This window comes from Balaenoptera acutorostrata, chromosome 1 (assembly GCF_949987535.1).
Source record: "Balaenoptera acutorostrata chromosome 1, mBalAcu1.1, whole genome shotgun sequence".
Classification (NCBI taxonomy): Eukaryota; Metazoa; Chordata; class Mammalia; order Artiodactyla; family Balaenopteridae; genus Balaenoptera; species Balaenoptera acutorostrata.
In genome coordinates, this window is record NC_080064.1 from 112502566 (window position 1) to 112526795 (window position 24230).

Here is a 24230-nt window from a genome sequence, read left to right on the forward strand (position 1 = left end):
CTCTGCTTCCACATTCTGTGGCTCTACCCACAGTGGACGTCTGCTGACCTCCTTCATCTTCTTAGACCCTGCCCTTTGGGGACCCAGGGCCACACTTGGTCCCACCCTCCTCCTTTTCAGCAACTCCTCCCACCACATAGAGAAGCACACTTGCTTCTGTTCCACCTGAGCCTCCCTTCACTGGCTGCTCAGTCCCCATCCCGTTATCCTAACTTGGAGACCCTCCCCTGGGGAAAGGATACAAAAGCTCACTGTCTCTCTTTCTGGCAGCTGTGCTCAAAGTCAAGATGAGCAGCACTGAGGCCGAGAAGACCACGATAGGCACGAGTGACCTGTCTCACAAATACTCGGGACCCGAAGACACCATCGAGAAGGGGGACCCGCCGAAGCTGTTGAAGGAGAATTTCCCCAACTTGCTCAGTGCCCGTGTGAGTCGGGATCTGGCTTCCCAATGGTGCTCGGGCCCTGGCACGGCTGAAGACGCTTTGCTCTGGGACCTTGGACAAGTTACTCTCTTTCTCTGATCCTCAACTTTCTCAACTGCAAAATGACATAGTAGGACTTCCTATCCTGGCTTATTATCAGGGTGAAAAGAGGTGATGTTTGTGGCAAAGTAGGAAAACGTGTGGATATAAATGGTTGATATTAGGTTGTCAAAAAGGGCTACAACTGGAAGGCAGTGATGTGTCCCCTCGCCTCTGTCACCCCCCCTGCATGAGACTCAAGCTCTTCTGCTCAGGCGCTGAGAGGCTCGAGAGGCTCCCACAGGGTCCTTGAGATAAGAGGGAGGGTGATAGAAATTCCATCACTGACAGAATTATCTTTTAGAATAGGAACAAAATTTTAATTTATTTATTTTGAAGTATAGTTGATTTACAATGTTATATTAATTCCAAGTGTATAATCTAGTGGTTTGATATTTCTATAGATTATTCCCCATCAAAGTTATTATAAAATATTGGTCATGTCTCCAATACAATACCTGCCCCTGTGCCGTACATTACATCCTTGTATCTTATTTATTTTATACCTAGTAGATTGTACCTCTTAATCCCCTTCCCCTCTCTTGCCTCTCCCCTCTGGTAACCACTCAGTTGTTCTCTGTATGTATGCATTACCGACAGAATTTAACACCCCTTATTACAATGAAGAACTCATTTGCAGACCTGTTTTAACCTGACAGTTAGAATGTTCTGAACTGATTACAAAAAGAAGGCGTTACCAGGTAACAAGGAAATTGGGTAAGCAAGAAGAGGGACCTCAGAGCAGGTAAGATCCTGGAGGCCAAAAAGCAAACAGGAGAGGAGGGTTAGGTTGGAGAGGACAAGGATGGGGCTTATTTCTTTACTTATTGATTTACTTGAAGTATAGTTGATTTATAATATTGTGTTAGACTCAGGTGTACAGCAAAATGATTTAGTCACGTATATATGAATAGGACTGATTGTGAGCCCCTGAGGAGAACTTAGGTAGGTGGTAGCCTTGAAGGGGGGTGGGGGAGCGGGTCTGGGGCTGGAGACCACCCCACCAGCACACTGGGCAGCGCAGCTCTGGGCAGAGCCTGCTCACCATGTGAGGTCTCTTGTCCAAGTTCACATCTGGGGCAAGGACTCTCCCTCAATGAACTGCAGGGCAGTGGCAATGTCCCCACCCCATCCCACACTTGCCCTCAGTCAATGCCACACCAGCCACATCTGTGCTGCTCTGGGTCTCGTTTCTCTGTCTCTGCCTCTCCCTCTTCTCCCAGCTCATAACTCTTGTGGGACTGAATTTGCCTTGTTTTGTGTCTTTTCCCGCAGACCAAAATGGGCACAGATTACTTGTCCACTGTCTTTGAGAAAAAGGACAAGAATAAGGACAAGAGATCATGACTCTGAAGGGAGTAGATTTATCTTTTGGGGGGGACTTGACAGCCGTCAGGCTAGAGGAAGATAAGTTTAACACGGATAATTGAAATTCACGTATAATCCTAACTCTTCATTGTCGATGGTGGTAACTACAGCCTCTCTCCTCTAGCAAGGAGGCAGTAAATCAGATTATCATCATCCTCAGGAAGGAGAGCAATCTGGAATGTTAATTTTCCAGCTGAGATTACTGGAAGTTTCCTTTCGGTTTTTTTTTTTTAAGGGAGAGAATAAAAAAGGAAGAAAGCCAAAGCCGTGTGACTGACCGGGTCTTGGTGCTCTGGCCAGGTGTCAGGCCTGAGCCTCTGAGGCGGGAGAGCCAAGTTCAGGACATTGGACCACCAGCGACCTTCCAGCCCCACACAGTATCAATTGGCGAGAGCTCTCCCAGAGATCTCTGTATCAACGCTAAGACCCAGCTCCACCCAGCGACCAGCAAGCTCCAGCGCTGGACACCCCATGCCAAATAACTAGCAAGACAGGAACACAACCCCACCCATTAGCAGAGAGGCTGCATAAAATCATAATAAGTTCAAAGAATAAGGACAAGAAGGTTGACTCTTCCGAGCTCCTCTCCTTGCTGGGGGATATAGCCACAGACTACCACAGTCAGGGCCACAGAGCGCCACCCTGTTCTGGGGGAAATTAGTGAGCCCAGTGGCCTCCAGACAACCCAAGAAACAAAGTGTCATCCCCCCCAGATTCTGGCCTATTTCCTTGTTTTTGTTTTTTTTTTTTTTTGGCTGCCTACTCTTTCAAAACTACCATTTTTTGGTGAACATTATGTGGAATCTCCTCCTGGTGGATGGATCGAGAATGTGTCCGCAGTGCGCCCTCCAGTGGCCTCCAGTATAAATGACCGTTTCTCTCAGCAGGGCCTTGCGTCCACCTATGTCTCTGCTCCCTAAATGCAGCTAATATTTGGGGTCCCAGAGGTGGAGGCCAGGACAAAGCATTCCACCAGGTCCCAGCCATGCTTTTCCTTCTGATGGCATGGATCAGCTTCTGGTGATCCAGAAACTACAGTGGGCAGGAGCCAGTGTCTCCACACTGTGCCTCATGTCCCAGCATTTCCCTGAGGGCATAGGGGAGACTGGCAGCACTTAAAAACGGCTTGCTTGGGAGGTACTGGGGACACAGGGCCCCATGTTGCTGTGAACAGGAGGGTCAGCAATACCCAGAGGGTTGGCTCTCTTGTCCTGTGACCTGGGCTCCCTGGGCTGTGTCCTGGTCCCTGTGCACTGTGTGATGGTTCCTGTGGAAGTGAGAGAGAGTCACCCTGTCTGCTGAGCTGATCCTCAGTAATGGTTTGATACATGCCGGGAGCTGGGCATCTAGGGAAATTACGTGGTAATGGATGCTCCAGGTATGAGAAGCTCAAGCTAGTCCAGGGGTCCAGGCAACCTACAGGAGCCAAGTGAGGAGACAGGACTGCAGAGGGAACACAGAGGAGAGTCCGCTCAGGGATGAGAAGGAGCGCTCGTGCAGAATGTGTATGTTACCACTCCTTTTATCTGCCATGGGCAGGGGCATGTCATTACCCATTGGCCCTTCAAGGCCAGGCAAGGTGCTAGGGACTGAGGATTTAGAAACAAGCACTCCCCGGAGATGCAGGTGTTTCCAGGCGGCCATGATGCAGGGTCAGCCCTCACCTCCCTCCCCAGTGCCACTTCTAGACCGTGTCCCCTGCAGATTCAGCCAGCACTCTCTCCTTGAGGTCACCTCCTCTGGTCCTATCACTCCCTACCCTCCTACTCACAGCCTCCCACTAACCTCTTAATCAGGCAAACATTCTTCTTGGATGAATCAGGCAACGGTCTCCACATTCTCCTTCTACCCCTCCAGCAGGTGACATGTAGGGTGAGTTATTTGTCCATGTGGGTGACTGTTCTTCTCCCTACTACACCTTTCCTTGGGCACCTCCATTCCCAGATCATCATCTTCTGTCCACTTCAGGAACATCCTTTCCAGACTATTTTGCCAACATTCATGATCAACGAGAAAGAAGAAAAATAACACCAACAACCAGAGCAAAGGAGGCGATAGTTTACTGACTCCCAGGAGGTCTCTGTGGAGACTTCCGGGCTAGGCTGGGCCTGCTAATCTCTGACCCTCAGAACAGGGCTTCTGGCCATGGGACTGAGTGTGTAAAGCTATGGCAACTGCAGCCACACTGGAGAGAAACTCAGGAAAACTGATCTTCTCATCCCGATTCATGTCTTCCTTCTTAAAGAACTCTTCTAAGAAATCTGGCTCTTTCTTTCCTGTGGGGAGAAGATATCAAACAAAGGAAAACTAGATTACAACCCTGGCCTGGACTAGGAGGGAGAGGAGAGGATGGCAGAGGCTGAGGGAAAATAAGCATGGGTGAGTGTGGGGCTAAAGGAGGGTGGGCACGGGTGGCCGTAATGGACGGGGCGGGAGCCCTGGTCCTGGGCTTTCCAGCTGATGGCTGTTTAGCTGTAATGAGAGCATACACTGGACCTCAGGAAGTTCTGAGGTAGAGCCTGCCTCTGCCCCTTGGATGCTCAGTATTCATTCTCCCTAGTCTGACATCCTTTTGACTGCAGTCTCAAAACTACCCACACTCGGGCTTCCCTGGTGGCGCAGTGGTTGAGAATCTGCCTGCCAATGCAGGGGAGACGGGTTCGAGCCCTGGTCTGGGAAGATCCCACATGCCGTGGAGCAGCTAGGCCCCTTGAGCCACAGTTACTGAGCCTGCGCGTCTGGAGCCTGTGCTCCGCAGCAAGAGAGGCCGCGACAGTGAGAGGCCCGTGCACCGCGATGAAGAGTGGCCCCCACTTGCCACAACTAGAGAAAGCCCTCGCACAGAAACGAAGACCCAACACAGCCATAAATAAATAAATTTAAAAAAAAAAAAAGAAATACAACCAAATGAATTAAAAAAAAAAAACTACCCACACTCATCATTATTCCCATAAAAATGCATTAATTCCGAATCCTCTGCTCTTTGAATCCCACTCTCAGTGATTTAATTTATTGAATTATTTGTGCTAGTGAGTTCAGTGTGTGCTAATGGTTTAATGGTGAAGTTAGATAATAGAGTCAGTGAGAATCAAAAACTTCTAGAGTTTTAGGGCTGCAATGCTTCACTTGACATTATGACTTCTATTGTGTAACTTCTACTCCTAGGGGTATATGAAGGGAAGCTACCAGAAGCAGCAGCTGACCCTAAAGACATCAGTCTAAAACAGAAAATTTTTGTTGCAGACAGAAGAGACATTTTAGGCCAAGAGACCGTTCCCCGAGCCACAAATCACCATGGATTGTTGATTATCTAATAACAATAATTAGCATCTCTATCCCTCTTTGCATTTTACAAAGCATTTTCACATACATCACCCCATTTAAATGTTCATGATGACCCTGGGACATAGGTGCTATTGTCCGCATTTTACACCTAAGGTAACTAAGGCTCAATGAGTAGTTGACTTAGCATATTTGTAACACCATTATAAGTAAAAGTAAAGTAAAAGTAAAAGTCATTGTAAATCAACTATACTCCAATAAAAAATAAATTTTAAAAAAACAAAGTAAAAAAATAGATTAAAATGACGATCCATTTTTCTGATCCAGCAATAAAAGTTACGTATGTAGCTGAAAAAAAAATAAGTAAATGTCATGGCTGTGCAGGAACCTGGGTCATCTAACCCCCATCCTGATGCTGTGCACCCCTTGGAGGCAGGGAGTGGGCCCTACAGAAGTCTGGGGAGAAGTGAGAGATGCTTGCCCCTCCCCCAACCATATGGGAGCCTCCCAGTGAGCTGGAATCCTCAGGCAAACAGGACCGTGGGTCCCGCCCCGCCCCCCCCCACCCCGCTCCACTCCCCACTCAGACCCCGTTAGGTCTCTACTCACACATGCCAACAGGAAGGTGGAGAAATTCTTTTTCATCTTCTTCTCCAAGCCAGATTTGTCTGTGGTCTCTGAATCTCGGGTGTATTTGTGATACAGCTTGAGCGAGCCCATCGGCATCTTCTCAGCTTCACTGTTACTCATCTTTGTTTTCCAATAAGCTGCAGGAAAGAAAGTCACCTGGCTTTGCCTTCTAATGTGTAAGACTATGGGGAATGGGGATGCGGGAATGGGCTAGGCTGGGAATAGTGGAGGGACAGGGGCCATGGACAGAGTGAGAGAGCAGGGCTGAGATGCAGCAGGATGAGTTGGGTATTTCTTTGCCAGGCGAAGTTTCGAGGAGGGAATAAAGGTTTGAGGAGAGGGTGGGGAAAGTTCTGGGGATTGTGAGGCCTAGGATGGGATGTGTGGGCAGAGGGTAGAGGAAGTGGGCTGTGAAGAGTAGAAGTATGAAGCGGTAGAGTCTGATAGACCCTGGATTCTAGATTCTGGGAAAGATGAGGGTCAGCCTTTAGATCTGTCAGCCCTGAAATCAGGGATGAGACTCCCTGTCAAAACATTACCAAGGAGAAAGGCATGAAAACCCCCTCATTTCCCAGAGCTCTGTGTTCTCAAATATAATATTAAGGAATCCCAGTATTGCCCTGTCAGTGTGGAGCTGCCACAAACCAACAATCACCTCCTAAGGGGAAAAGACTTCACCGACCTTATTCCCTGGATCTCCCATATCTCTGGGCTTAGGTCTGCTCGCAGGACTCCCAGGAAGGCGCTGAAGAGCTCAGTCAATCCTGCATGTTTATAATATTCCCTTGCTCCCGGTCCTAGGACCCCCCTTATTCTGGATGCGTTCTATGGCCCAATGAAAGGAGCCCCCCAGAGCCCTGCTGGAGTTGAGGCTGGTTGTCACCAAGGTCATGGGATGCAAGTGCAGCCCAGAGGGTAATGGGGCATTTGCTCTCAGAACTTGTGGGCTGGACCATCCTTTTCCCAGATCTCAACAGGCTGAGGCCAGAATAATGGTGAATATGGGTCCCAAGAATGGAAGAAGGGGGATATTACAAACATGCAGGCATGGGCTGTGAGTCCCCCTGGTGCCTCTCTGAGCACCTTGAGGAGACCCGAGCCCAAAAAGCCAGGGGATGCCACAAACCAAGGAGTAAGCAGAACTAAGGGCGGCAGGGGGTAGAGACAGCTCTGGAAATCCTAGACTTGGGTCTGTTCTCAGTTACCTACAAAGACATTCTCCCCAGGAGTTCTTCTGTGAATCTCTCTGGATGTCACAGAGCCACCCAAAGTCCAGGCAAAAAGGACATGGGAGGTTATCTAGTCCAGCCCCTTGGTGCCCAGAAGAAGATGCGGAGGCCTGGAGGGAGAAGAGGAATGACTCTCCCTGATTCCTCCATGACTCCGGGCCCAGGGGTGCTCCCCTGGGGTGAGCAGGAAGCAAAGCTGGTGCATCGTGCCTTCAACCTGGAAGAAGCAAAGAGGCACAGAGGAGGAGACAAGTGAGAGCTGAGGTGAAGGGTGGTCCCTTTTACAGTCCTCAGATCTAGACTTGTTCCATCAGCTGCCCACGTGACACTGCTCTGGGTGGGGACTCACACCCAGGACTCTGTCCAACCCAGGCCCCACTTGGAGACCCATGGGGCTGGCCTGGCAGGTGGTGACAGAGGGAAGATGAGAGGGCTACTGAGCCTCAGGAAATAGGGCATTTAGGGATTTGCAGGTAGAACCAGAGTGTCCGATTATGTATCCAGTGGGTCACTGGACTAACTTTCATTAACTATCAATCATGTTAGAGCTGCCAGCATCAGTGACAGGTTACTGCGTGCCAGGTGGCGCGGTAAGAGCTTTGAAAGCATAGTCTCATTTAATCCTCAGAAAAACCCTGTGCCATGGGTATCAGTATCCCAGCTTGCAGACGTGGGACTGAGGGCTTAGGTAAATCTCCCAAGAGTGCTTCCTGGTAAATGGCAAAGCCAGGATTCAAACCTGAGACCTGCTGACTCCAAAGGCCAGCTTCTAGCACTGCAGAAATCCAGTCTCTGTTCATCTCTGGGCTGAGCAAGCAGGGTCTCCACTCGGGGTCTGCCCCACTGGAGCCCACCATCCAGGGCAGGTGCTGGGCGCACAGACATGTGATCCGGAAAGTGACAGCAAAACAACCAGGGCGTTGACATGGACAAGGCCTCAGGAACCTCTATCCTGGGTGCTCTGCAGACTCCAGGGCCCAGGCAGTGGGAGGGGCCTCTGTGGTCTCCAGAGCCCTGGTTCTCACAATCCTGTTGATCACAGGCCACGCCACAAGGGTCTGTTACAAAGGAAACACTTGTGCTTTCTGAGGAAAACCACTTTTACTGGAAACATCTTGCCTAGCCAGAGGCCCAGAAAGGCAACTGGGATATATCTCATTTTACAGCTGAAGGAACAAAAGTCCAGGAGGCAGGTTGGCTTGGCCAAAGTCACAGAGCTGGGGAGGGGCAGACTCAGGGTCAGGCCCAGGGGTCCCACCTCCTGATGAGCATCCCAGTTGCTCGGGCTCATAGCCCTGAGGTTCTGGATCCTGCCAGTAGGATGTTGTCATCTCCAGCCACCAACGGGAACTGCAGGGGCCAGGACAGCGGCCTGCTGACTCACTGGGCTTACTCTGCCTGCTCTGTGCTACAAATCATCACCCATGGAGTGAGGGGAGCTTGGGATATTCCATGAGCACCCACCCAGGCACCCTCATACTCCTCAGGGCTGCTTCTCATTCCTCTCTGGAGCCCTTCCTATTCCCCTGAAACTGCTCCGCCCAGCTCTCAAGGTCTATCAGGAGCACCAGGGGTCTCCCTAATGTCAGACTTTCTGGCTCTGCTCTTCCCCAACACACACACACACACACACACACACACACACACCATGCACTCACGTGCACACATATACATGCATCCACTGAATAAATCTGCACTCTCTTCCTTCGAAATATCTCTGCATCCTCAGCATGGCCTCCCATCAAGCCTCCTCCAGGCAGGCCCTCCTCCACAAGATTTTCAGATGATCTTATTCCAAGATATCTTCTGCAATCAAAATTGTATGCAGTAGCCAGAGATATCAAACTGTAAAAAGCAGAAGTGTTTTGGGAAGGGGTGGAAATGGGGCCAGCAGCAGCCACCCCCGAAGCACCTCCAAAGCATCCTAGTTAAAATCATAGATTCCACCCGCAGGCTGCCATGAGACCTACCATCTCTGCACCTCAGTGTCCTCATCAGTAAAAGGGGGTGACAGTAATAGTATGTGCCTCGGGCTTCCCTGGTGGTGCAGTGGTTAAGAATCCGCCTGCCAGAAAGAAACCAGTGTTCCATCTCTGAAGAAAATGCCTGTGTAGTAGAATTACCACCGTAGGGTGATGTCAGCCAGCTTAAAGATAGCAGATGCTGATGAAGGATATTGAGGTTTATACATCTTATTAGTCAGAAAGAGTGAATGCCTTATACTAAAATTGGTTATAACAGGTTTATTAATTTAACTCTGGTGAATTATTATCAATTGATAAAAAACGGATAAACTTTTTGATAATTGTTTTCATTTGATTCTGGACTGAAGGGAAATAGCAGCAAGCCACTTAATATTAAAAATAGTAAAAGTTACTTATAAAAAAAAAAAAAAAAAGGATCCGCCTGCCAAATCAGGGGACACGGGTTCAAGCCCTGGTCTGGGAAGATCCCACATGCCGTGGTGCAACTAAGCCCATGTGCCACAACTACTGAGCCTGTGATCTAGAGCCCGCGAGCCACCACTACTGAGCCTGTGTGCCTAGAGCCTGTGCTCCGCAACAAGAGAAGCCACTGCAATGAGAAGCCCACACACCGCAACAAAGAGTAGCCCCCACTCACCACAACTAGAGAAAGCCCATGCGCAGCAACAAAGACCCAATGCAGCCAAAAATAAATAAATAAAATAAATAAATTTACTTAAAAAAATAATAATAATAGTATGTGCCTCCTAGATTGTTATGAAGATTAAATGAGTTAACTTAGATAAAGCACTTTGGAGAGTGATGGGCAGGTGGTATCCGCTATATGAGTTTGCTATTATTATTCTGTTTGTATTCAAGAAAGTAGACTGAACAATGTTACTTGTACTACCTTTCCCCAGTACAGGGCGGGTAGGGGGTACCTGAAGCATGGTTTCATCCCTAAGAGACAAGGTGTAACCCCTTGCCTGTCTCAGGAATGCAGGGTCTCCTGACATCACCTGGGAGTCCCAGAATGAAGCCAAGCGGTAGCCGGCTGCCAGATGAAGCTCCCACCCTGAAGAGGGACTTGAGGATTATCTTCTCTCATGTCCCGTACTTTCACCAGAACCTACTTTGTTGTAAACATTTTTGGTGCAAACATTTTTGCTGCATACCCAACTGGCCGTAAGATTGAAAGATAAATAACCAGTTGACAGCTTTGGGTTTGACAGTTGGATTTCAACTAGTCGAAATGCATTAGTATTTCTCCCAGTTATTGATGTCATTCGTGGTTTTATCCAGAAAACCGATGACAATGATTTGCCCCAAGAGCTGGTTTCTGATTTTGAAACACACACTGGAGGAGAAAGAGGCCAAGGGCCTCGAAGGCGCAGAGTTAAACCCACCTTTCCCATAGAACTTTGGAACGTCTATCAACAGATATGTGATAAAATGCTAAGAACAAGCAACAGTGTAGAGGTTTTCACAGCACAATACATAGCTCAGGTGCAAATACGCATCCTAGTATTTGGCAACTGATACCTCGTTTAATAAAGGAAGACATTTTAGCAAAAAAGAAAAAAGTGTGGGACTTCCCTGGTGGTGCAGTGGTTAAGAATCCACCTGCCAATGCAGGGGACATGGGTTCGAGCCCTGTACTGGGAAGATCCCACATGCCGTGGTGCAACTCAGCCCATGCGCCACAACTACTGAGCCTCTGCTCTAGAGCCCACGAGCCACAACTACTGAGCCCGCGTGCCATAACTACTGAAGCCCACACGCCTAGAGCCCGTGCTCCTCAACAAGAGAAGCCACCGCAATGAGAAGCCTGCGCACTGCAACAAAGAGTAGCCCCCGCTCGCCGCAACTAGAGAAAGCCTGAACACAGCAACAAAGACCCAATGCAGTCAAAAAAATTAAAATAAAATAAAATAAATTTTAAAAATTAAAAGAAAAAAGTGTGATGCTGAACAAGGGGATGAATCAACAAGCAAAAAAAAAAAAATTATAAAATAGTATGAACAAAAGACTTGGAGGACAAGTGCTTAGGTGCAACCCACAAAATAAAATCAGTTATTTGGGCAGGATTGTTGTGAATCTACACATTTTCTTTTTTTTCTTTTTTTGGCCACTCCACGCACATGCGCAGCATGCAGGGATCCTAGTTCCCCAACGAGGGATGGAACGCATGCCCCCTGCCGTGGAAGCGCAGAGCCTTAACCACTAGAAGGGAAGGCCAGGGAAGTCCCCACACACTTTAAATGTGTTCAAATATTTTGTATTTTGCAATAAAGACCTTTTAATTTTATTTATTTTTTTATAAATTAATGTTTTATTGGAATATAGTTGATTTACAGTGTTGTGTTAGTTTCTGCTGTACAGGAAAGTGAATCAGCCATACATATACATATATCCACTCTCTTCTAGACTCCATTCCCATATAGGTCATTACAGAGCACCGAATAGAGTTCCTGTGCTATAAATTAGGATCTTATTAGTTTTCTTTTATATATAGTAGTGTGTATATGTCAATTCCAATCTCCCAATTTACACCCCCCCTTCCCCTTGGTAACCATAAGTTTGTTTTCTACATCCGTGACTCAGTTTCTGTTTTGTAAAGAGGTTCATTTGTACCAATTTTTTTAGATTCCAAATATAAGCAATATCATATTTGTCTTTCTCGGTCCCATTATGTCCTTTTTATAGTCCCTGTTTTATTTTTCATTATTATGTCTTTTATGGTAAAAATTGCCTTAAAGCCACTTAGTTATGCAGTGAAATGTTTGCAGCAAAGATGCTTACAGTGAAAGTACCTAGAACCATCTTCTCTATTGTGCCACCCAGGCCATGGCTCCCTTTAACTACTCAGAAGAGCTGAGGCCACTTGGGAAGAATCAGTTGGGCCCCAACCAAGACCTAATCATTGAAAGTCTTTAAGCGTGAGGCCCGGGAACCTACATTTTAACAACATCCATAGGAGAATGTATGCAGGGGAGAAAAAACAGTCTGAGAACCAGTGGTTTGGGTGATGAGCTCCCTGAAGGAAGGACCAGCCTCCTGAGGGCCCTACACCAGATGCTGTAGAGACTGCAACAGGAAGAGAAGTGTCGGTTTTCTCTTCAAGGAGAAAGCCCCACACTGCACACTCTCCTGATCACACGTGTGCACATCCGAGCCAGTTCTCAGACCCACAAGCCACCAACTGAAACAGAGACTTGGTCCCATAAAGAAAACCATGCAACAACACAGCAAGTGTATATAGTAGTGCTTTCCCCAGATTTTTCCCAAAGGAACCTATGAGCATTTGCTTCTTCCTCGCCACCAAGGACTCCCTGTGCCTGGACTCCAGCGGGCAAATAGGGAATAACTCTGGTGCCACGAGGCCTCGGGCTTACCTGCTGCAAACCGTGAGCTAGCTGTCGGCGCACGGGCGGCCTGGCCGGGGCTCCGACTGCAGCTGTGTCAGCGTGTTATGACGCCGTCTCATACCAACCTGGCTACTGGAATCCCCAGTAGTAAAGTGAAATACTCAAGGCTCTCCAGTACAGACGATGGCTACATTGACCTTCAGTTTAAGAAAAGCCCTCCTGGGGGCTTCCCTGGTGGTGCAGTGGTTGAGAATCTGCCTGCCAATGCAGGGGACATGGGTTCGAGCCCTGGTCCGGGAGGATCCCACATGCCGCGGAGCAACTAAGTCCGTGCGCCACAACTACTGAGCCTGCGCGTCTGGAGCCTGTGCTCCACAACAAGAGAGGCCGCGATAGTGAGAGGCCCGCGCACCACGATGAAGAGTAGCCCCCGCTCGCCGCAGCTAGAGAAAGCCCTCGCACAGAAACAAAGACCCAACGCAGCCAAAAATAAATAAATAAATAAATAATAAAATTCCTAACAGTGAAACAATAATTACCCCCAAAGGAAAGAACATTTAAAAAAAAAAAAAAAAGAAAAGCCCTCCTAAGATTTCATATAAGGCCATTGCGCTTGCTACGGTGCTGTTTTTGATTGGCACTTTTCTCATTATCATAGGCTCCCTCCTGCTGGCAGCCTATATCAGCAAAGGGGAGGCAGGCCGGGCCGTTCCCGTCCTGATCATTGGCAACCTGGTGTTCCTGCCAGGATTTGACCACCTGTGCATCGCCTACTATGCATCCAAAGGCTACCAGGGATACTCCTACGATGATGACATTCCAGACTTTGATGACTAGCACGCACCTCAGCCCTGAAGAGAAGAGTCACAGATGGGACTGAGCCCAGCTTTAAGACATTGAGCAGATACTATGGCTGAGGGCTAAGGAGTTCTGCGATTTGCAGACGTTTATCAAAACAGTGGCCAGATTTTATGAGTCCATCCTAAAGATGTTAACTGAGCTTACAACTATCCATGTCATTAGCACAGTCTCTATTTTTCATCTCCTGGCCCTGGCAAAAGCTCCTGACAAGTTTTTCCACATCAATATGTATCATGAAAAGTAGCAACGTTAATTGGGAAAGCGGGAGTTTATTCTGTAGTGGAATGTGTTGCTGCCACCAACTTTTTTAGAGCTGAGCATTGTTTTAAATAGTCCTCATTGTCAGTATGTTCTTGTGGCAAATGGAAGAATGCAGTGGAAGAATGCAGTATGTCAGATTTCTTATTACTAAGTAATTTATTTTGAAAATATCTAAGTGTCTTATCCCCATACTCTAACTGTGTGTTCTAGTGGAAAACCTTGGCAAAATCAAATATCAGTGTGGTGCATCTATAATATTTTTTACTTGCTTTCTTAATAACAGCAACTAGGAATTTTTTAAACCTCAGAGCAAATTTTCAAACTGTAAATACATTCTCTGTTCACCAGTCCTTGGCCAGCTCTGATCTGGTTCACTGACAGGTTGGCCAGCGTATAATTTGGATCATTCTGTCCTCTGTAGATCTAGGTGTTCTGTATATCATGCCTTTAAGCACTGGACTTTTGGCTGTTTCCTAAGGAAAAAATGTGATAAGTGGTTATTATTTATAGTTTTTAACCATGTTATTAGCACCTCATATTATGATGTCATTCTGCTGAAGATTGTAAGAACTGGCCTGGATCTCTAGAGGACAAGACTGCCTTAGTTTGATTTTGTTTCCTAGCTTGCAAAAAGTGACTTGTATTCAAAAGAAATTAAAATGTCAAAATCTAAAAACAAAAAAAAGGGAATAACTTTTTTAAGGTTTGGAAGGAGAATTGATCCTGATCACCACGGGGGAGTACAGCTACATAACGGGGGCAGGAAGGAATATTTCGAGCACTCAGGTGACCCACTGGGCATCCACTCCTACGCCCAGCTTTAACTGTAAATGGGTAAATACAGCACCCAAAGCTTGATAAGGGCATGGGAACCAGGAGCCCACCCCCTTCAGGAGTGATGGTGTGGGTCACTCCACCAGGCAAGCTACCTAGACCAGCAGAAGGAGAGAAATCTCCAAAGGGCGGTAGAGGAGGAAGATGATGAGTGTGGGTTGTGACTTTAATAACGTGTGCAGCTGTGGAAGGAACTTGACAAGAGAACCAAGGGGTTCCGAGTGGGTCCAAGGGGTGGACTGTAGTAGGTACTGTGACGTGCCACCCAGATCCCTGTTACCTGGTAAGAGTGCCCATCACCCAGCTCCTCTCAGTGTCGGCCGCTAATAGGTCGCAACGGCACCCTTCTCCTAAGAATCGCTCTTGCCCCAAAGGAACCTGCAGGCCCAGGAAAGCCAGGCTCTGCCTCCACCTGGGGATGGCTGGCAGTCAGGGACTACCTGACAAAGGGGAACAAAAGGTGGGCCTCTTTGCCTCAAAGTGGGACAACCCTCTGATTTCATTCATGCTCCGGAGCCCCCCGTGGAATCAGGCTGAAGCGAAACTGAAGCTAACATCTTGGTCTAGCTTCTTCCCCTGTCCTGTGCTGTTCCCCTCACTTCCTGTCAAGCTTCACTTGAGAGCACTCCCCCAATAACCCACTTACACAAGGATCCCCATCTTATCTCTCCTTCTAGGAAATCTGGCCTAAGACGGTGGACTTACTCCAGGTATTCCGTCCTGGTGAGACAGAAAAGGTGAATGTAAGTTCAGTGTCTAACCCCTCTATGCACCAGAAGTGTGCGCGACTCAAACAAGAAAGGAAGATAACTCTTATGGCAGCATGACGTGAGCCTCAAGGATGGGGGAAGGTTGTAGAAGCGTGAGGAATAGTGGGGAAATGGTCTGAAAATGGCGCTGGCAATGGAGACAAATGCTGACTGTGTCCCTTGGCCTGAAGCGTTTGAAGGGCTTCAAACTGGGGAGAATGAGCAACCCCCAGCAGAAAAGACACAGAAAATGGGCATTTTGGGGGGCAGGTGGCAGCCATCACATCATTTTTATTTCTGCATCTTCATTTCCTAGCAGAATACCTGGCTCAGCAATGAAGATCACACACTGCTCCCAGCCAGCCCCTGCATCAGGTGCATGAATGTTAGCACTGATCCGAAATGAACACCCAGAACTATTGACCGGAACCAACTCGACTTGTTACCAGTTTCATGTGTGTTGAAAGGACTCCTCCCCCTCGACCAGGGACTGACTCATTTGCCTTTGTCTCCCTAGTGCCCAGCGGCATGCGTAGCCTTAGCAAACCGTACTTGAGAGAAAGACGACAGAGTCTGCTCGTTGCCCTCATGACAGTTGTCTAGAGAGCAAGTGCCCATCTGGCCCCTACAAGGCCCTGAGTGAGAGTTCTGGTTTATACCCTGCCCAAGGCCCACCTAGTTGTTGGGTATAATACTGGGTTCCAGATGCAAGGAGCACAGGTGAATCTCCAGGTCCAACAGGCAAGAGGGACACAACCAGGGTTCAGGGCCGTGGATGGAGCACTCTGGGAACGGACATTTGCTAGGAAGGAATTGCTGTTCGTCTAGTGGAGAATCTACAAAGCAGGTAGCCAACACTTGTGTATTCTGTCTGAGACACACACATCAAAGAAATGGAGGAAGTAACGCAAGCTGCTGGTAAGGAAAGACACTTTATTATTTCTTGAGTTGTCTGGAGGCCTCTGGGCTCACTAATATCCCCCATAATAGAGTGGCACTCCGTGGCCATGATTGTGGTAGTCTGTGACTATATCCCCCAGCAAGGAGAGGAACTAGGAAAAGTCAGTCTTCTCATCCTTATTCTTGTCCTTTTTCTCAAAGTCAGTGGACAAGTAAACTGTGCCCATTTTGGTCTGTGGGAAAAGACACAAAACAAGGCAAATTCAGTCTCACAACAGTTATGAGCTGGGAGAAGAGGGAGAGGCAGAAACAGAGAAATGAGACCCAGAGCAGCACAGGTGTGGCTGGTGTGGCATTGACTGAGGGCAAGTGTGGGATGGGGTGGGGACATTGCCACTGCCCTGCAGTTCATTGAGGGAGAGTCCTTGCCCCAGATGTGAACTTGGACAAGAGACCTCACATGGTGAGCAGGCTTTGCCCAGAGCTGCGCTGCCCAGTGTGCTGGTGGGTGGTCTCCAGCCCCAGACCCGCTCCCCCACCCCCCTTCAAGGCTACCACCTACCTAAGTTCTCCTCAGGGGCTCACAATCAGTCCTATTCATATATACGTGACTAAATCATTTTGCTGTACACCTGAGTCTAACACAATATTATAAATCAACTATACTTCAAGTAAATCAATAAGTAAGTAAATAAGTAAAGAAATAAGCCCCATCCTTGTCCTCTCCAACCTAACCCTCCTCTCCTGTTTGCTTTTTGGCCTCCAGGATCTTACCTGCTCTGAGGTCCCTCTTCTTGCTTACCCAATCTCCTTGTTACCTGGTAACCCCCTCATTTTGTAAATCAGTTCAGAATATTCTGTCAGGTTAAAACAGGTCTGCAAATGAGTTCTTCATTTTAGTAAGGGGTGTTAAATTCTGACAGTAATGAATACATACAGAAAACAACTGAGTGGTTACCAGAGGGGAGAGGCAAGAGAGGGGAAGGGGATAAAGAGGTACACACTACTAGGTATAAAATAAATAAGATACAAGGAGGTAATGTACGGCACAAGAGACATGACCAATATTTTATAATAACTTTGATGGGGAATAATCTATAGAAATATCAAATCAGTAGGTTATACACTTGGAACTAATATAACATTGTAGATCAACTATACTTCAAAATAAATAAATTAAAAATTTTTTCCTATTCTAAAAGACAATTCTGTCAGTGATGGAATTTCTATCACCCTCCCTCTTATCTCAAGGACCCTGTGGGAGCCTCTCGAGCCTCTCAGCGCCTGAGCAGAAGAGCTTGAGTCTCATGCAGGGGGGGTGACAGAGGCGAGGGGACACATCACTGCCCTCCAGTTGTAGCCCTTTTTGACAACCTAATATCAACCATTTATATCCACACATTTTCCTACTTTGCCACATACATCACCTGTTTTTACCCTGATAATAAGCCAGGATAGGAAGTCCTACTATGTCATTTTGCAGTTGAGAAAGTTGAGGATCAGAGAAAGAGACTGACTTGTCCAAGGTCCCAGAGCAAAGCGTCTTCAGCCGTGCCAGGGCCTGAGCACCATTGGGAAGCCAGATCCCGACTCACACGGGCACTGAGGAAGCTGGGGAAATTCTCCTTCAACAGCTTCGGCGGGTCCCCCTTCTCGATGGTGTCTTCGGGCCCCGAGTATTTGTAAGACAGGTCACTCGTGCCTATCGTGGTCTTCTCAGCCTCAGTGCTGCTCATCTTGACTTTGAGCACAGCTGCCAGAAAGAGAGACAGTGAGCTTTTGTATCCTTTCCCCAGGGGAGGGTCTCTAAGTTAGGATAACGGGATGGGGACTGAGCAGCCAGTGAAGGGAGGCCCAGATGGAACAGAAGCAAGTGTGCTTCTCTATGTGGTGGGAGGAGTTGCTGAAAAGGAGGAGGGTGGGACCAAGTGTGGGGCCTGGGTCCCCACAGGGCAGGGTCTAAGAAGATGAAGGAGGTCAGCAGACGTCCACTGTGGGTACAGCCACAGAGTGTGGAAGCAGAGATGTAGGGGTCAGCCGCAGTGAGAAGGACTGAGCCTGAGATGGGACCCAGCAACCAGAGCATTGGAATGACCCCACACTTCAAACAGCAGCAAATCCATCTCCTCCCAGTTCAACTTCAGCATCAGGGTTAGAGTCACGGGGGCCGAGCAAGGTCATCTCTGATCTGCTCTGACCCTCCTGGGCTGCTTCAGGAAGACCCCCTGGAGGCCCAGCATGACCATAAGGCAAGCTCTGCATGAAATGGACTGCGGAGGGTCCCGGGCATGAGTGTGAGCAGAGAAACGGAGCCCTGTCCTGAGCCCTGGTGGGGCTCTTCCTGGACCATGCCTGAGAGTGAGAAGGAGGCACTGGGGACCAGAGTCAGCCTGGGATTGAAGTGAACAGAAATACCTGCCCCAGTTCTAGGCTATTGGGTGGAATGTGGGAGATGGGGCTCATTAGAATTGCTGACTATTGGGCCGTATCAGCCCTTTGTACTTCTCTGCTCTCTGCATCTCCAAGGCTTGACCTCATTTATATAAAGAGAAGGTCTGACTTCCCTAAGCAGGTTCTTCCCCCAACAGTCAGAGGTCTGGGCTGCCCTGGACCCCAACCAGAGAAATTGGACAGAGCAGCCCTCGCTTCCCAGACTTTCCAAAGCACCCAGAAAATGACCCCGTTTCACACATGTGGGCATCTCAGATAAACCCCGTGGCCTCCTGATGTAGGAGAAAGATCCCCGCTGTTTTGTCAGTAAGAGGAGCCATGCAAGGCCTTCTGTCAACTTGGCCAAGACCAGAGCTGAGCCCCGTGTCCAGACAGTCCCTGAGCATTGCCCTGCTGGGGAGCAGATGAGGAGCTTTGGTGGATCAGTCTCTTACGTGGGTGGGGGCAGGATGTCTCACCGGACTAATGGTGAGTGGGGGTCCCAGGCCTGGGCTTAGGGAGCCGTCAAGGCTTTGTCAGGGGCGCCCACTCTCCCCAAGGGTGGGGTGGCGTGGGTTTCACCAGCCTGGGGCCTGACAGGCAGGTGGATCCAGAGAAGAAAGAAGACAAGGAGGTTGAGGATGGTCCTCGGGCCCCAGTGGGGCGGTTTCCACAAGAGTTGTCACAGAGGAGCCCACGGGAGGAACAGGGAGTATCTGGTCAGTCATCTTGCCGCACAGATGAGGCCCTCAGCAGGGGTGAAAGCACACAGCCTTGCTGGTGGCAGAGCTGGGACTGGACCACCGGCTCCTGCATCCCCTCCCAGAGCTGCTTCTCCCCTCCTCCACGCTGGGCCCTGTGCACTCCTCCTAGAAAAGGCAGAGAGGCAGGTGCAGACTCACCTGAGCTGAGGAGACGTCATCGAGGAGAAGGATGAGTGAGATGTGCACCTGGGCAGGGACCGGTCCCTTTAGAAGGCTCAGCTGGGCTCTTTCCAGGGGCTGGGAGCCCTGAGACCATGTTTGCTGTTTGTCTCCTGGAACATTGCCCCATGCAGCTGGGTGGGCCCCACCCAGGAGGGTGTGCTCAGCCGTTCCCGGCCGAATCCCAGGACACCGGGTCTTGCACCTTCCAAGGAACCTCCCCTAGAGCCTTCTGCTGTCCCCAGCTTGATCTGGGGCCGGGCGGCCAGTGCGGTGCGTCGCAACAGGACAGGGAACCGGGTTGAGAAAACTGGGTTTCTGGACCTGAAGAGGATGGAATTTTGGACGCTGAAGGCAGCATGGTCTCCACTTTCGTTCACTCAGTCCTTCTACGGACGTGGCCTGAGCGCAATAATCACCACCAGCGCCGCTTACTGAGAGCTTCGGATGTGCCAGGCACCAAGACACCTGCGGCTGCTGCTGCCTCTTTAGCCCTCCGCGCCTACGAGGGGGACCCGTTGTCTCCAGTAGGAGTGGAAAATACGTGCATCAGGATTTGAAGTGAACTAAGACTGCACAGCTAGGAAACAGCAGTCAGGATACACTCCCAGAAACACCTAATTCAAAACCTTCTGTTAGGGACTTCCCTGGTGGTCCAGTGGCTAAGACTCCACCCTCCCAATGCAGGGGGCCCGGGTTCGATCCCAGTTCAGGGAACTAAGAGCCTGCATACGGCTACTAAAGATCCCAGGTACCTCAACTAAGACCCGTCGCAGCCAAATAAAAAAATAAATGATTTTTTTAAAAATAAAACCTGTTAATCCTTCAACTAAACCTCAGGGCCTGCCCTCTGGGAACTCACAGTCCAGAGGAAAGAAACAGGGCCCTTCACTGCCATCTTCACACCAGGTCCTCAGTGGATCCTGGGAGAGAGATGAGTTTCATGACCCACAGTGACAGACGAGGGAAGCCAGAGAGGGCAGTGGGCTCAGCACTGTCACTTGTTGCTGAGGGGACACTGGGGGTCAGAACCCTGAGTCCTGACCTCACTTCCTCACTCTTGAATTCCCTTTACAGCCCCCCGGGTGCCTGACTGTCTAGGTCCAGTGGTGGTGACGTCGGCCATGGAATGAGCCTGCAGGCAGGGGCTTGGGCCAAGTTCCCTCCCGGCCCCTTGACGCAGACTTCCCATAAGTCTTCATGAACTTCCTCCTTCCTCCATGCAAAACAGTCTGCTTGGGGCTTGGCAGCCAGACCCTGGGCTCTGCTGTGTTCCAACCTGCAGCGGAAAGGCTGGTCCAAGTGCAGGAAACAGGAGCCTGGATTCAGGCTGAGGCCTGTGGGCTTCTGGGCAACTGCTCTGCTGACTCACTGGGGACTCTCATCTCAGCTCCTGCTCCCCTTAAGACTTCCTCCCTTGGAATGTGGGAGCTGATTCAGGCATTGGCGTCCCTGGCCCGGCCCCACCATGAACACTGGTCGGGCCCTCTCAGCACACTGACGACCCTGTCCCCATTATGTCCACCTTCCCAGCACCACTCCTCCCTGGTTCACTCATTTAATCCACTCTCAACCCTGCTGAAAAGACTCCCAAGCAGAATACACAGGACACTTTGAGCAGGGGAACTGAGACTTCATTCCCACTTAAGCCCAATTGTAGCTTTAAATTTTGAACTATGTCAAAATACTTAAAATTAGTTTTTAATGTTTATAATTAATGCTCCTTTTGTTCAATTCTCAGCCTCGGTTTCAGAGGCTGGGCTATTTATAATCTTCAGCTCCTGGAATATAAACACCTCTGATCCTTTGCAAAGTCCTGCTCTTCTTTTATTTATTTTCCTCTAATCTCCATTCCCATTCCATTCCCCCCAAAAGCATCCATTTTTCCTGTATATGTATACATTCTCACAAACATGAATAGTTATTTTGGTCCATGTGCTATTAAAGTTTTTTTATTTTATATAGATCAAACTTACAGAAATGTATGGCAAACCAAAATATACACGCAGCCCAATGACTTCTCGCTAACACCCATAACCATCGCTTAGATCAAAAAAGAGAACATTGGGACTTCCCTGGTGGTGCAGTGGTTGAGAATCTGCCTGCCAATGCAGGAGACGTGGGTTCGAGTCCTGGTCCGGGAAGATCCCACGTGCCGTGGAGCAACTAAGCCCGTGCGCCACAACTACTGAGCCTGCACTCTAGAGCCCGCAAGCCACAACTACTGAGCCCGTGTGCCACAACTACTGAAGCCCACGTGCCTAGAGCCCGTGCTCCCAACGAGAAGCCACCACAATGAGAAACCTGTGCACCACAATGAAGAGTAGCCCCCACTCGTCACAACCAGAGAAAAGCCCGCGCACGGCAACAAAGACCCAAAGCAGCCAAAAATAAAATAAATAAAATAAAATAAATAAATTTATTTAAAAAAAAAAAGAGAGAGAGAGAACATTGGTGGCACCTGCCTGCAGTCACTGTCCCCTCTTCTCTCTTCCCAAGAAAACCACCATCTGGACTTTTATGATAAAGCTCTGTCTTTATTTTCTTTATATTTTAGCACTTAAGCATATATCCACATACACTGTAGTGTCTGCCTAATTTCTGAATTTTACATGAATGGAAAAACATTCTTCTGTGTCTGCCTTCTTTAACTCAGTAGTAAATTTATAAGTTTTATCATGTTAGGGTGCATACTGTGGTTTTTCATTGTTGTGTCATATTCCTTTGTGTGAATGGGACCATGATTGCCAATAATTCTGTGTCAGATACCACATGCTGTTCACTTTGTTATCTTCCTTTCAGAGTGGTATCCTGCCCAGGTGACCAGAGATTTTGACCTGTGACCTCATGTTCCCCTGATGCAGCAGTCTCCCTGTCTAGTGACCTGTATGGCAAAGGGCCCAGGGCAGGCCATGGTTGTGTCTGTGCTGGGTGTTTAAGGAATAAGGAATGGATGAGTCTCAGGACACAGAGCCCAGGTCCTGGGGAGCAACTTTGGATCAGTCCTGTTTGCTGTCAAAGAGATCAGTGTTTGCAACCATTCTCAGCAGCCCAGTCACACCCCCAGCCTCTCCAATTATCACTCACCACAACCAGAAGGGCTATAGGGAATCCTCCAACACCTTAGCCAAAAAGGCCTTTGGTACCCATGAGCTGCTCATCCAGGTCAAATCTGGCTTGAATCATCTGTAAGGCTTTGGATCCCTGGAAAGGAAGATTGTTCTGTTCACCCATCCAGGCATTGAGGAATAATAGCTACTAATAAAAGAACCACCATTGATGACCAAACACTGTGCTAGTGATTTAGTCTCCTAAGGTGGAAGCTTAGATTATTGTTCCCCTGTGTGAGTGGGCAGCAGAGAAGGCTGGAGCATTGAACATTGGAAGCCAAGGGGCAGACCTAAGTCACTAGCCTGACACAGAGCCACAGAGGAAGAAGACCTATGGAAAGTATGGATCTAGGCAACAGAACAGGATCTTCTGTGAGGCTCAGAGCTTGCCTGGTGCCTCCAGCCAGGAACACTGGCTGTGTTCTACCAACCCCCCAGAGCATGGCAGCTCTGCCCAGAATTTCCCATCAGAACCCTAAGACCTACCAGTGCACACTCCACCCAGGCTGACTCCTGAACCTTTGTCCCATCGCAAGTCCCGTGGGGCTAGGGTAAAAGTGATGGGAGACTGTGGGTTAGAACAGAGATGAAGGGTTTGCTGAGCTCTAGGAACTGTGGCTTTGGGTGTCTGGAAAGGAAGATTGTTTTTGTGCACCCATCGGGGCATTAGCAGAAATAACAGCTAAGAGTAAAAGAACTCCCATTTATGAACAATCTGTACTAAGTATTATGCTAGTGATTAAATTTCCTAAAATGGAAACATTATTAATTTTAGACCCTACTTCTTTTCTGATATATGTATCCAACACTAAAAATTACCCTCAAAGCACTGCTTTTGCTGCATTCCAAAATGAAAAGTTTTGATAAGCTGCATTTTCATTTTTATTTAGTTCAAAATATTTTTTACTTTCTCTTGATATATCTTTTTTGACCCACATGTTATTTAGAAGTGTTTTATTTGATCTGTGAAAATGTTGGGATTTTCCAGCTATCTTTCTATTACTGATTTCTATTTTTTTTCCATTGTGGTCTGAGAGCATACATTGTATGATTTCTATTCTTTTAAGTTGGTTAAGATGTGTTTTATGACCCCGAATATAGTCTATCTTGATGAATGCACCGTATGAGCTTAAGAAGAATGTGTTTTCTACTGTCGTTGGATAAAGTAGCCTGTAAAAGTCAACTAGATCCAATTGCTTGATGATGCTGTTCAATTCAACTATGCCCTGATTGATTTTCTGCCCACGGTATCTGTCCATTTCTGATAGAGAGGTATTGAAGTCTCCAACTTTAATAGAGGACTCATCTATTTCTCCTTGCAGTTCTATCAGTTTTTGCCTCATGTATTGTGATGCTCTATTATTGGGTGCACACACATTAAGGGTTGTTACGTCTTCTTGAAGAACTGGCCCCCTTTCCATTACATAATGCCCCTCCTTGTCTCTGATCATTTTTCTTGCTCCGAAGTCTGTTTTATCTGAAATTAATAATTAATTAGTTAATTAATGAAAACCTCTAGCTTTCTTTTGATTTGTGTTAGCATGGTATACCGTTCTCCATCTCTTTACTTTTTATCTACCTGTGTCTTTGTATTTAAAAGGTGGTTTCTTCAAACAGGTATTTGCGGGGTTGGGGGATGAAAGGAAAAAAAATGGTAATTATTTGAGGTTATGAATGCTAATCAGCTTGACTGAGGTGATCATTTCATAATGTATATTTATATGAGACCACCACATTGTACATCTTAAATATACACAATGTTTGTCAATTATACCTCAGTAAAGCTGAAAAAAAGAT

General features: G+C 48.1%; 3 protein-coding genes across 3 annotated transcripts; 2 read left to right on the plus strand and 1 right to left on the minus strand.

The window, feature by feature from the left end:
• Nucleotides 1-287: 287 nt before the first annotated feature.
• LOC102997413 (protein S100-A7-like) lies at nucleotides 288-2553 on the plus strand. The gene is made up of 3 exons (XM_007178590.2): nucleotides 288-428; nucleotides 1800-1847; nucleotides 2440-2553. Exons 1-3 carry the CDS (start codon nucleotides 288-290, stop codon nucleotides 2551-2553), a joined length of 303 nt encoding a protein of 100 aa, XP_007178652.2.
• A 9907-nt stretch (nucleotides 2554-12460) lies between these two features.
• Nucleotides 12461-13202, plus strand: LOC103014480 (transmembrane protein 230-like). The gene is made up of 2 exons (XM_057531633.1): nucleotides 12461-12571; nucleotides 12939-13202. The coding sequence occupies exons 1-2, from the start codon at nucleotides 12470-12472 to the stop codon at nucleotides 13200-13202; spliced, it is 366 nt and encodes a 121-aa protein (XP_057387616.1). The 5' UTR covers nucleotides 12461-12469.
• Nucleotides 13203-16041: 2839 nt separating this feature from the next.
• On the minus strand, nucleotides 16042-17707 carry LOC103020884 (protein S100-A7). The gene is given in 2 exon segments (XM_007198423.2): nucleotides 16042-16203; nucleotides 17566-17707. Coding segments are annotated over 2 exon segments (303 nt in total). The 5' UTR covers nucleotide 17707.
• Between the last annotated feature and the right edge of the window lie 6523 nt (nucleotides 17708-24230).

Excerpts from the sequence above, each read along its gene's own strand:
- LOC102997413 (XM_007178590.2), top strand. The coding sequence starts at position 288 with ATGAGCAGCACTGAGGCCGAGAAGACCACGATAGGCACGAGTGACCTG. Across the intron at positions 429-1,799 it reads CCAACTTGCTCAGTGCCCGT|ACCAAAATGGGCACAGATTA; the intron begins GTGAGTCGGGAT and ends CTTTTCCCGCAG. Across the intron at positions 1,848-2,439 it reads CTGTCTTTGAGAAAAAGGAC|AAGAATAAGGACAAGAAGGT; the intron begins AAGAATAAGGAC and ends ATAATAAGTTCA.
- LOC103014480 (XM_057531633.1), top strand. The coding sequence starts at position 12,470 with ATGACGCCGTCTCATACCAACCTGGCTACTGGAATCCCCAGTAGTAAA. Across the intron at positions 12,572-12,938 it reads GCTACATTGACCTTCAGTTT|AAGAAAAGCCCTCCTAAGAT; the intron begins AAGAAAAGCCCT and ends AAAAAAAAAAAA.